Source organism: Staurois parvus, unplaced genomic scaffold, assembly GCF_062004578.1.
Source record: "Staurois parvus isolate SC_StPar_1 unplaced genomic scaffold, SC_StPar_1.0 ptg000181l, whole genome shotgun sequence".
NCBI classification, from domain to species: domain Eukaryota; kingdom Metazoa; phylum Chordata; class Amphibia; order Anura; family Ranidae; genus Staurois; species Staurois parvus.
This window is the reverse complement of record NW_028317977.1, coordinates 3,520,953-3,534,912: the sequence shown is the minus strand read 5'-3', so window position 1 is coordinate 3,534,912 and position 13,960 is coordinate 3,520,953. Positions and strand designations below refer to the sequence as shown.

At 38.9% G+C, this 13,960-nt stretch overlaps 1 protein-coding gene across 3 annotated transcripts in view; it reads left to right on the top strand.

The window, feature by feature from the left end:
* The window catches only part of LAMP2 (lysosome associated membrane protein 2), an 81,317-nt gene that overhangs the window by 56,008 nt on the left and 11,349 nt on the right, over positions 1 to 13,960 (top strand). The window contains exon 9 of one of the 3 annotated variants that reach the window (XM_089677213.1): positions 1,173 to 4,037. The exons of the other annotated variants lie outside the window; for them this stretch is intronic. Coding sequence (XP_089533339.1) covers positions 1,173 to 1,312 — 140 coding nt within the window. The 3' untranslated portion in view covers positions 1,313 to 4,037. Of the gene's footprint in view, positions 1 to 1,172; positions 4,038 to 13,960 lie in introns of those variants that run through there. 3 annotated transcript variants of the gene reach the window in all.

Genomic DNA, 13,960 nt, shown 5'->3' with positions numbered 1-13,960 from the left:
GTTGTTTTTGGGGTAGAGGCTATGTAGGGCATGCAGCATACACATTTTACTTCCCCAGCTGTTATACCTCCTAATCATTGTGCTTTATGTCCATTAAGACATCCAGTGAATTTTTAATGACTGTCGCATTTCAGCGTAAACTGTAAGAATAAGATGTCTTGGGGTCCCATCAGAAACTACATCTTCATAATGCTTGCTTGTCTCTGAGTTTGCTTGTAGTGTTCTTGTTAAGCGTTTAAAACCACTTTTGTATTATCCCTCAACAGAACCTTTTTTTATGCAGGTTTTTTTTAATGCAATAATGGTTTTTCTTTTTTTTCATCTAGCCAAAAGAACATAAACTGACCTTTTTGTAAGTTTACCATTGGTACTCTAGCACATACAGGTCACACTTTTCCCACTTTCGTGCCCCTGTAACACAGTGCGATTTTTGTCTGGTCTAAATCACATGACAAGTCACACCCTATTTGTGGCTATGGAACCATTTAAATTGGTGTGACTCTGACTTTGCGGTGCGGCACTGATTTTGAAAAAAAGGTTCCTACACTATTTTTGGTGATTTCATGTGCAGCTTGCATAGACATCTGTGCATGAAGTTGCACAGATGTCAGGCAAGCCGCACATAAAAAAATCGCACTGACCAGCGGCTTTGAAAACTTGCTACTTCACTTGAAGTAATGCGATTTCAAAGTCGTGTTCAGTGTGAAGCAAGGCTCAGGGTAGAAGAACAGTTTTATTTATAAAATTTTCAAATACTCAATTATTTCACCTGTGATTGGTGGTAGACCTCTGCTACTATCCAGAAACTTTCCTGCTTTTGGCCGTTCCCCAGTTCCTATTGGCCTAATACATTGATGAGCTGCCTCTTTGTACAGCAGGAATGTGTGAGGCAGGAGAGAATCGGCAAGCTCCTTCATTACCAGGAAATACCAGAATTTTACCTCTTCGGATTGTCTGGCATTTGGCTGTAGAGGAGGGTTATAAAAGCTGTACCTAAAAAAATAAATAAATTAAAAAAACCCCACAACAAACAAAAACTATTTGGAGTACACTAGTGTATGTGATTTTGTTATTGTATGTTTTAGTCCTGGCTTACGTTTTAGTTTCATACCTTTTTTTTAATTTCTTTTAGTTTTCACCTATTTTATTTATTTTTTTTTCCCCATCTACAGCTTCTGAATGTCACCTCGACGACGACTCCATTTTAATTCCAATCATAGTTGGCGCTGCACTTTCAGGCTTAATTGTCATTATTGTGATTGCTTACCTAATTGGCAGAAGAAAAACCTATGCTGGATATCAAACCCTTTAATTGCTCCCTCCTCAGGCCTGATTTGCACTCTTCTCTTTAGAAGTAGGTGCAAGTTCTGAAATATAATCTACAAAACATGCATCTTTCTCTCTAATTTGCCTTGGCAGCGTGGACCCCCTTGTAGAAACCCAACTAGTATGGAGCTACAAGTCTCACTGTGTTCAGGGCCTTGTGAATATGACTGTTATTCCTCAACAGCTGGGAAGATGCAAGTTTATTTTTTCCTACGCATACTCACTATTTAACGACTTCTAATGCTGCTAAATCTACGAAGAGAAGGGAATGTTTCTAGTGCATCAATATATTGCAGACCATGTTGTTCAGTCTTGCATCTACTTCTCCATCATTCCACATGTTTTAGATGTTTAAAAAATCTGCTCCAGCATGGAAACCACTCCGATTTTCAGTTGTATTTAATTCAAGCAGGGCATTATCTGTTTCTGCCGTTGAGCTGAACAATGTGACTGTACAAACAGCTGCCTAGGATACAGAAATACACTGCCATGGCTCATAATAGCCACAGCCCATAATAAGCAGGGCCCTGCTTGCTCAAGCCAGTGTTTATGCTCTGGTCATGTCTGCCTTCTGTTCAGAATATTTATCTTTTCATTTACTTTGTGTCTGCGAAATGCACTTCTCACAGGACAGAAGACCAGTACACTCAAAAATTTACACTTCATATTTTTCCCTTTGCCAGTGAGTATTGGGACAGAATATTAGCATACAGTGAACATATAATATGGTAGCTATGATTTTTATTTTTTTTAAGTCCATAGTGTTCCATATAGGCAATACTTTCATAGCAGTTTGCCCTTTTGGCTACCTCTGGCAGATTTCAGTCCTCTACCCTTTACCTAGTGTCATTAGCTTATGATTGTGTTTTTTTTTTTTCTTCAGGATCTTTGAATTATTTAAGGATGAAATGACCATTGGTGTGCAGTAGCCCTTAGCAGCCATCCATTACAGCCTTGTGCATGACATTTTGGATTGACTGCTAATGTTTACAGTACATCATTACTCCTGCAGTATACTACTACATAAGTCTCTTCTTTACAAGCTGTGTACAGTCATATGTAATATTTCAGCATTGAAACAAATTTAACTGATATATAGTTTTCTATAAATTGTGTATTCTTGTCCAATCTCTTGATGGAGAGAAAGAAGAAATGGTCCTTCCCTTGAAAACTATCATAATTTTAGGGAGATTTATTACTACACTACAAACTCTTAGAAATTCTCTCCATTTTAAAAAGCCTTTAATTTGCCATTTCAACTTAAAGCTAACTAAAGATCCATGTGTTACCAGTAGACTATATAAATAATAATGTTTGACCACGCAGCTGTAAATTTTAAGTTTTTTAGTTTTCTCTTGATATTTGTCTGCACCTTGAAACTGTTTTTATGGTACAGTTGGTAAGTTTTCTTACTATCCTGTTTTATAACTGTTTGGGCTAAAAATCTAAATCAAGGTAGAACATACAGAGATCAGTTACCTGACTGTCAAAGAAACCTACAGTTTAAAAGATGCCATTTATTTGGCCACTTTAAGTGCTCATGTCCTGGATTGACCAAACAGATGTGTATCCTCCTATACTAAAAGTAGCAGCTTTCCTTGTAAAATCGTCAGACCTCCATTTTTAATTTCTGCTGCACACCCAAGTTACTTTTGCTGTGATGAATGAACAATTATAGTGATATAGGATTACACTAGGAAGACTTTTTTTTTTAATCACCACCATTATGAAATGTCAAATGATACTATACCTGTATCATCTGGCTACAGATTTATGTAGGAGTGTTTAAAGGAAAGGTGCAGCTTCATACAACAAAGGTTATAACAGCAGCTCATAAAAAAATACATTTTAAATATACATTTATTAGTTTTCTCCAGCTGTAAACTAAAGGTAAACCTTCAAATAGGATACTAATGCATACCTCAAAAGAAAAGGGCCACACTGATGTATGGCTTTCCCTTCTCTTCATTCCTTTTGGCAATCTCCCTTAATGTACTACTCCTTTCCCTCTGACAAGAATTTTCTACAATTGCTATAATCACATCTGCCCTTTTCAGACAGTTTTCAGCAGCCTAATTGTTAAAGTGGTCCATAAGCAGTCATGTCTGAGTACAGACAAATGGCCATTGGCGAACTGCTGTTGAGGGTCGAATTAATGTGACTGGTCAGAAAATGTGTCCTTGCCCAACACCAACACACACACACCCCTTTATAGAGCACTCAGGCTGGAGGGTGGATGGATTGTGCCTGCAGAGCCTGGCACATTTTACTGAGGAGTGTTTTTGAGGTCGGATGACTAGATTAGTTTGGAGCTAAACCTGTCCTGTGTGCTGGCATTACTGTTTTGAAACTAAGTTCTGGCATACAACATGAGGCACTCAGAAAACACTATAAAACAGGTCAATTAACACATTTGCTTGAAATCCTTTGTTTGCTGTGAAAGGTTATAATTTGTTATATAAAGTTGCAATTCTCCTTAAAACTCCATTATTGTATTTTCCATTTTGAATATTTTAGGAATACTTGAAATTGATCACTCCACAAAATAAAAATGTAAATCTTATGATTTTTGTGTGTTTGCAATGGTATTCGACATCTACAATATTTTGCTCCTCCCTAGAATTTCTGTATGTTTGTTTTTTGTCTGATTGAAAGTAATTAAATTTATGAATACAATTCTAACCAAGCTTGAATAAAACTGAGTGGAAACACTTGTCATTTTTTTATATTTGATATTGTTGCCCTTAAACAGTGCAATTTGTTCCACTTAACAAATAAGGTTGTCTACATTTTACTTCGATATTTACTGAGCAGAGTATAAACGTAATCCACCTCAACTCTTGAACAGCTGCAGCATTACTTGTCCATGATGATTAATCTGATATCCAGTACTGAGAGTCTTAAAGTTATAATGCTGACTGTTACTTTATTATATCTCTGTGGACAGACTGCTGTATCAAAGATTGTCTGCTGTATTGACTGTATAGGGGTCACAAACATGAATCCAGTTTTAATGTCGTAGTAGACACTTGCTTAAAAAAAAAAACCAAAAACAAAAACTAGTGCACTGGGTAACAGTGGCTCTGTAATTGTACATTATAGGTGATCTGTAAATAAGATCATGTACCTCCTAGTTCTATGCCATTAGCGTGGGATCTTTGTGGATTTCTACTTGGGAGGAAAGGTCTATATTTTAGAGTTGAGTTACTAATAAAAATAGGGCTGCTTATTTTGCAAAGGGAATTTTCATATAGCTTGGTATTGGGTGTTCTTTTCAAAATTAATTTACACTTTAGATTCACCTGATTTATTAAGGGAAGAGAAAATACTTTTAGTGAACACCATTTTTGTATTCTTTTAACACCAAGCCTGGCAAATCTTGTTTGCAATTTAAGGCAGACCAAGTTTGCGATGCTTTATCCATTTTCTTATCTATCCCATATTTATGGATACTAATGCCAGGTACACACATTGAGTGTTTTTTTTTTTTTGGTTCAACCCAGTGGGCTGAGCAGTGTTCATGCGGCAATCTCTTCTGCTGTGCCTTTGTGTTCTGATAAGAGCACTGCTAGAACACATTAATCAGTGCTCGCAGCCATTGGCTTCAAGCACGGATCAGATGCTAGTTTTCCAGCATGTCCCTTCGACAAAAGCCAGTCCTTGGATCAGCTTTTGTCCGAAGGACAGCTGTACATGCGGTCCGAATGCCTGCCAGTTTCTGCTGAAGATTAGTTTAGAATTTTAAAGAAAATCATATCAAGTCCTTGGTTAATAGTTGGTGAAAGTCGGCAAAGGTCAGTTGGCTATATATGGTGTTAAAAGGTTATTTAACCTGTTCCCACCCGGCCAATAGCAGAATGACGGCCGCATGGGACTCTTGTCGATCCGAGTGGGTGTCCTATACTGTCCTTCACGGACCATGCCTCGCATATGCCCACGCTGTGGCAAGATCTGTCCCCGACTGTGTACCTTGGACACAGCTGATGACAGATCTGTGTATTGGCTCGTTATGTGACCTGCTGTGATTGGTCATAGCAGGTCACATGGTACTGTCAATTGTAAACAATGGATGGCTTCTTTTCATTCCATCTATTGTATACATTTGTGTCACTAGTTGTGATTGGTAACAGTGGTCATATGTACAGACTGGGCCGATGACAGCCCATCTCTGTCATGTGATTAGCTGTGGCCAATTGCAGCTAATCAAAACAAAAAAAACCCCTGATTGTATTGATTTCATTCAGTTAAATGCTTGCTTTATAGCAAAGAAATACTTTGCTATAAGCAATCCATAATGTAAAAAAAAAACCCCAAAACACTGATTACCTACTATGGTAACATTATACTACTCTGGTCAGTGTAATATGAACAGAAAAAAAAATCTTAAAACAAATGTAATAGAAAAAAAATTTTTTTTTGTACAGTCACCAGTCAGTCGCTGATCACCGCCACAGTTTATATGATGACACTGTACTGCACTTGTGACTGTATGTTAAAAAAATAAAGATTGTGCAAAGTTTTTTTTTTTTTTTTTTTCATTTTTGAGAAAATTATAGCAAAAAAATAACTTCAAAAAATTGTCATGTCTCTTAAATACCTTGGACTGTCTACTTTTCAAAAGGGGGTCATTTGGGGGATATCTTTGTTGTCCTGACATTTTTGGCCTCAAGAAATTAGATTGGCCAGCAGTACTTCAGGATTGATCAGTTTTTCAGATATATACCATAGTTTATAACTTTACTGCAGACTCAGTTCACAAACACTGATTTGGGTTGTTTTAAGCAAAGAAATGTAGCAGAATACATATTGGCCTAAATTTTATATATTTATCTATAAACCGCAAAATAACAAACTTTTTTTTTTGCTTCAAAATTTTTGGTCTTTGTTAATTTAGCAAAAAAATAACACCACCAAAAGAAAGCTCTACTTGTGTGACCAAAATAATAAAAATTTAGTATGTACAGCGTTTCATGTGAGCGCACTGAAAATTGGCCTGGGCAGGAATGGGGTAAGAGTGCCTGGTATTGAAGGGGTTAAACCACTGAGTTCCTACAGTGAAGGGGTTCTGGTCATTTTTCTAGCGCAGGGGTGGGCAACTGTGGCCCTCCAGCTGTGTTAGAACTACAGGTCCCATGAGGCATTGCAAAACTGACAGTTACAAGCATGACTCCCAAAGGCAGAGGCATGATGGGACTTGTAGTTCACCAACAGCTGGAGGGCCACAGTTGCCCACCCCTGCAAATTGGCATTTTTAAGCATGTTGGGCAAACAATTTGTCTGAACCCTTAAACATTTTGAACTGTAGTTAAATTGTGAAAAGCATGGCTAGCCTTGGTTATGACCAGATAGTGCTCATCTGTTCAGTGAGTTTTATCATTTAAATTCATGTTTTTTTATTTTTTTGCATTCCAAGTATGCAGTTGTATTGAGTTTGGCTAGTGTAATATCCAGTACAATACCTAAATGGGTACAAATGTAAAGTAGATCAAGAAATATTTCTACAGCTCAAAAACCATTCGGTATGAAGCAGCATGGCCATCTATGCACAAACTGACCAAGTAGGCAAGATATGTCAGTATCTGGCATCTGACAAAATTACTAGATCACAGCACTGGTATACTCAAACTAGACTGTTTATCACTTTACACCTGCTGCATAAACTGACATTTAGTCAGAAAATTAAATCCTGCTCGATCACTTCATGCTGGCCCCTTTTGCAGGTATAGTTATGTAAAACATTAAAAAGAAGTGCCTATACAGTTTAAAATCCAGTAATACACTGACTCACTCTGCTCTCTATTTTTTTTTGGCACTGTGCTGAAAATGTAGAGGCCAATCTGCTGCCAGCCTAAAGATTTATCCTTGCTAAAGGACATTATTTTATATTAAGTTATGAGTACAGTAAGCTTTCAGTGTAACTTTTGAGATAAAACTCTGTGAAGGTTTTGTAAGAATGGAAGGTAGGTGCTGAACATGTCTTTTTATTATATTTTGGATTTGCAATATTACCTTGTGATTTTAGCTGAAGCCATACCATTTGCCCTTTAAATCTCACCCATTTAATATACTATTACTATATGGAGGTACACTGTAATTGTCACATTGAGGTTTATTTACTAAAACTGGAGAGTGCAAAATCTGGTGCATATTTGTGTAGAAAGCACTCTGATTCCAGGTTTTATTACCAAAGCTTAACTGAACAAGCTAAGCTTAGAAGCTGATTGGTTACCATGCATAGCTACACCAGATTCTGAGTGCTCAAGTTTTAGTAAATTTCCCCATAATGTTCTGAATGATTGCAGAGCCTGTTCTACCTAACATACCAATCTATTAACACTCACCATTAAGAAACCTGTGCTGGGTCTGTGTACGGTTGTGCCCTACGTAAGCCTCTTTGTATCGTCACTGCTTTATACAGGTTTTTTTTTTCCCCAACCTTTGTACACTGTAAATGTTGTCATCCAGTATGTTTCTGTGCCTCCATGCTCTGCACCCTTAGGACAGAAAAATGTATTTAATAAGAGGTAGATGAGGTTTTGAACAATTTATTTGGAGGTAGCTAACAATGATCACTTGTCCTAGACACTCCTTTTTCCCTGGGTGCTGCTCTCCTAGAGCAATGCACAGTTCATTGTGGCATACTGGTATGCTAATCCTTGTATATTAGGAGGCTGCAGTCCAAAATTATGTTATAGATTTACAGCTTGACTAAAACCTGACTACAGATTGTTTTGGGACAAGCCCAATCGTCTTCCAATGGGAATGTTGTGTTTAAAATGCAGGGGCTGAAGAATCATACCACTCTAAAGGTGATCAGGCCACAGCCTCCTCTCAGATAGGGTTGCCATGTCATACCTTTAAAACCGAACCCATATTAAATACACAGGTTCTGTGGCTGATTAAGATGTAATTTAACTAAATGCTAATAAGGTGCTAAGTGAGTTTTCCCCAGAACCTGTGTTATTTTTTTTAACGTATGAGGTGGCAACCCTACTCTCAGAGCACTGGTCACTCAATTAACTGTATACTCAAAGTAGAGGCATAAAAACCTCCCACTCAGCCAGCCTGCCTTCCAATCCAGCATAGGCTGCTATCTTTCTATCTTCTAGATGTGCTAGAAACATTTACTCTATTAAATAATGCAGAACTGTTTGCAAATATTATTGGTCCTTTAACCCCACAATATCTAATAACAGTAATAGAGAAAAATTAAATGGTCACAGGACTAGAAGCTTACTTGAAGAGTAGAATCAGCATGGGAAGAATGACAGATTTCTTTAACAGGCCCTCACCCATTCACCAATACTTTCTCTGTGTTAACTGCTACCGTTCTTTTCGACTTTTGGAGCCCTCAGAAATACCAGGTGCTTCCATTTATGGAGGCATATATAACCTCCAGATGAGATATATAAAATGTTAGTCTGACTGAAAAAAGACAGTCCATCCAATTCAACTGTATGAAAAAAAAAAGTTATAATCCTACACCCCCAGTTGATTAGGCAAAAAAACCCAACAAAGCATAATGTAATGTGCTCCTGCAGGGAAAAAAAAATCCTTCCTGATCCCCAGAGAGGCAATCGGATATTCCCTGGATCAAATTTACCTATAAATATTAGTATCCAGTTATATTCTGTGTATCTATGAAAGAATCCAGGCCCTTTTTTTTTATTTTTTATTTAAAGCAATCCACTGAGCTGGGCAGAACCAACTCTTGAGCGAGTCTATTCCACATTCTCACAGCTCTTGCTGTGAAGAAACCTTTCCGTGGTTGGAGATTAAATTTCTTTTCCTCCAGACGTAAAGAGTGCCCCTTTGTCCTCTGTGATGACCTCATGGTGAATAGCTCTACACCGAGTTCACTATATGAACCACTGATGTATTTATACATGTTGATCATATCCTGCCTTAATCTCCTCTTCTCAAGAGAGAATAAATTCAATTCCTCTAATCTTTCCTTTTAGTTGAGCTCCTCCATGCCTCCTACCAGTTTGGTTGCCCTTCTCTGTACATTCTCCAGTTACCCAATGTTCTTCTTGTGAATTGGTGCCTGAAAATGAACTGTATATTCTAGATGAGGTCTTACTAAACTGCAGCTTGGCATTGCATGCCATTATTAAGCTTGTGATCTGCCAGAACTCCCAGATCCTTCTCCACCATTGATTCCCCCAGTTGTACTCCCCCTAGTATGTATGATGCATGCATATTCTTAGCCCCCAAGTGCATAACCTTACATTTATCAATATTAAACCTCATTTGCCACATAGTTGCCCAATAAAACAGTGCATTGAGGTCGGCTTGTAAAAGTTGGAGACATCCTGTAAGGATGTTATTCCACTGCCCAGCTTGGTGTCATCTGCAAAGACTGAAATGGTATTTTTAATCCCAGACCCTATATCATTTATATATATATTAAAAAGTAAGGGTCCCAACACTGAACCTTGGGGTACACCACTAACAACCCTAGACCATTCAGTGTTTGAATCATTAACCGCTACTCTCTAAATGCAATCTTTTAGCCAGTTTTCTATCCATTTACATACAGATTTTTCCAAGCCCTTAGAATTTACCTTCCACATTAGCCGTGTGTGGGGAACTGTGTCAAACGCTTTTGCAAAATCCAAGTATACCACATCCACAGCCACCCCTCTGTCCAAGGTTTTGCTCACCTCAAAGAAATCAGATTTGTTTGACAACTTCTGTCTTTCATGAATCCATGCTGTCGCTTAAAATATTTTTCTCCAGCAAGAACTCATCTATGTGTCCTTTTATTAAACTCTCTAGTATCTTCCCAACAATAGAAGTTAAACTAACAGGTCTAAAATTACTTGGTAAAGATTTGGACCCCTTTTTAAATATAGGCACCACATTGGCCTTGCGCCAATCCAGTGGTACTATACCAGTCATTAAAGAGTCCCTAAAAATTAGAAACAATGGCTTTGAAATAACAGCTCAATTCTTTAAGGCCCCGTGGGTGCATGCCATCCAGTCCAGGTGCTTTATTCACCTTTATTCTGTCTAAATTTTTGGATCATATTAATTGTGAACTAATATGGATCTTCTGGAGCTGTGTCAATACCATGCCTATTATGGATAAGAGCTCTCCCATTCTCCTTTGTATACACAGAGCTGAAGAAGGTATTTAATAATTTGCCTTCTCTTTGTCCCCAGTCACCCACTCTAGATTATTTTATATCTCTATTTCTTTTTGGTCTGCTGACTCAGGCCCAAACATTACATCATTGGAGTAAAATGACATGTTTACATGCTTATCCGTAACTGGAAAGACTTGGTATTTCCAAGGGCTTTGATAGACAGTAGAGTGGTCAGGGAGGGAGGCAAAGATGAATATCTGTGGGAGGGGATGTGGCTGTAAAGAGAAATTATCACAGATTTTCCTTAACGGTAACGCTGTCAATTTACTATAGAAAACTTATGAAACAAAAAGGTACAGAACTTGTAAATCATCCCCACCACTCTGCTATAATGCTTACCCTTCATTGCTCCACCAACTGAAGGATGTGTTCTCCAAAGTGGTTCATGCTACGTTAATAATGCTGAAGAAAGAGAAACTCTCAACCTTCAGAAGTCCAGAATACATTTTTTTTATATCATCCTATACAGGGAAAATCTACCTGCTGCTCTTTATGCATTTCACTCCATTAGGAGTCCTCATGCACACTTGACTTTTACAGCTGCTGTTTTTGGCTTTTGATGTTTTCTTCTACAGCTAGTAAACCCCCCAGCATGTTATCCTATGTGTCCATGCACGCATAGACTGTAGTCAAAGTTTTTTGGCTAGAAAAAAACCCCAGGACTAGTGGGTTTCTAGAGGAGTTTTTAGATGTAAAAATGATCTAACTCCGCTGATGTCATTCGTGAGGAGCAGGGGCATTTTCCCTGTATTGGATGGTGCAAATAAATGTATTCTGGACTTTTGGAAATACAGTACAGCATTTGTCTTCCCTTAATTTCCTTGCCGTGTTATCTTTGTTCATTAAAGAGTATTGCTGCCTAGACTGCCACTGTTCTATTTTTGGGGAAGGATTGTTAGTCTTTATCGCAGAGTTTTTGACACAGTAGATGTACTGTAAGCATGCCAACAAAACTTTTGTTTTGTAAGTAACTGTCACCTTAAAGTGGTTGTACAGGCTGAAAGTTTTATACCTTCATGCATTCTATGCATGAAGGAAAAAAAAACTTCTGTGTGCATTATCCACCCCAGCCCCCCCTAATGCTCACCTAAACTCCCTCCATGCAGCAATGTGCTATCCTGGGACTCCCTCTTCTCACTGGCTCCTGCTGCTGTCAATTACAGAAAGTGAGCCAATGAGAAGAGAGAGAGAGGGCGGGGTCTGAGCCATGGCTCTGTGTGTGAATGAACATACGCAGCAGGGGGGCACCCGACAGGAGGGAGGGGCCAGGAGCACCGGTGGTGGACCCGAGAAGTGGAGGATCTGGGCTACTCTGTGCAAAACAACTGCACACAGCAGCTAAGTATAGACATGTTTGTAATTTAAAAAACTTATATATATATATATATATATATATATATATATATATATCACAGTTGCAAGAAAAAGTATGTGAACCCCTTGGGATTATGTGGAGTTTTGCATGAATTGGGCATAAAATGTGCTCTGAACGTCATCTAAGTCACAACAATAGAAGAACACAGTCTGCTGAACATAATACTACACAAACATTAGATGTTGCCATGGTTTAATTGCACATAACATGTAAACATTCACAGTGAAGGGAGGAAAAAGTATGTGAACCTTTGGACTTAATAACTGGCTGACCCTCCTTTGGCAGCAATAACCTCAACCAAACTTTTCCTGTAGTTGCAGATCAGACCTGCACAACGATCTGGAGTAATTTTGGACCACTCCTCTTCACAAAACTGTTTCAGTGTAGCAATATTCTTGGGATGTCTGGTGTGAATCGCTCTCTTAAGGTCATGCCACAGCATTTCAATCGGGTTGAGGTCAGGACTCTGACTGGTCCACTCCAGAAGGCGTATTCTGTGCTGTTGCAGCCATTGTTTTGTTGAATTAATTGTATGCTTTTGGGTCATTGTCCTGTTTCATCACCCATCCTCTGTGGAGCTTCAGTTGGCGGGCAGATGGTCGTACGTTTTCCTGCAAAATGTCTTGATAAACTCTGGAATTCATTTTCCCATCAATGACAACAATCCGTCCAGGCCCTGAGGCAGCAAAGCAGCCCCAAACCATGATGCTCCCTCCGCCAAGTTTTACAGTGGGGATGAGGTTTTGATGTTGGTATGCTGTGCCTTTTTTTTCTCCACACATAGTGTTGTGTGTTCTTCCCAAACAACTCAATCTTGGTTTCATCTGTCCACAGTATATTTTGCCAGTAGTGCTGTGGAACATCCAGGTGCTCTTTTGTAAACTTCAAACGTGCTGCAATATTCTTTTTGGACAGCAATGGCTTCCTCCGTGGTGTCCTCCCATGTACTCCATTCTTGTTTAATGTTTTCCTTATTGTAGATGTGTCAACAAAAATGTTAGCATGTGCCAGAGATTTCTGTAGGTCTTTAGCTGACACTCTGGGATTCTTCTTTACCTCATGCAGCATTCTGCGCTGTGCTCTTGCAGTCATTTTTACAGGATGACCACGCCTAGGGAGAGTAGCAACAGTGCTAAACTTTCTACATTTGTAGACAGTCTGTCTTACTGTGGGCACATGAACATCAAGGCTTTTGGAGATACTTTTGTAACCCTTTCCAGCTTCATGCAAGTCAACAATTCTTGATTGTAGGTCTTCTGAGAGCTCTTTTCTGTGAGGCATGGTTCACATCAGACAGTGCTTCTTGAAACCAGTAAACCCAAAACAGGTGTGTGTTTTTTAAGGGCAGGACAGCTGTCCGCAACACATCCAATATCATCACACTGATTGGAGTCAAGGTTGGCTCACTCCTGGCTCCAATTAGCTCTGGGAGAAGTCATTAAGCTAGGGCCTCACATACTTTTTCCTCCCTGCACTGTGAATGTTTACATGTTATGTGCAATTAAACCATGGCAACGTCTAATTTTTGTGTAGTATTATGTTCAGCAGACTGTGTTCTTCTATTGTTGTGACTTAGATGACGTTCAGAGCACATTTTATGCCCAGTTCATGCAAAACTCCACGTAATCCCACGGGGTTCACATACTTTTTCTTGCAACTGTATGCCTTTAGATTCACTTTAACAACAACCAAAGGCAAGCTGTTGATAAGTGTATAGTGCATGCACCTAGATGGCTACAGCAGTTTTCAGTCCAAATCGTGCTACTGGATGGGTTAAAGATGTAAATTCTTGCCCACTCCTTCCCACCCATATACATCCTTTTAGCCCACTGCAATGGAGCAGGCAAGCTTTGACACTGGCAAAAAACACTAAAGCTTTAATCAAAATGACCTGGCATTGGTAGAAGTAAAAGCAGTATGTGTAGACACGACCAGCTCATTCTATCTGCCAGCTGCCTTTTTTTTTGTTAAATGAAAGTTGTTCTAAGGGAAGATTGGTGTGAGAGGAACCATAGGACAGAACATCACTTCCAGTGCCAGGCTCTGTGAGCTGAAAGCCAACTCTCCAACTCAGAAAATGTATTGTCATGTTACAATAACAATCATA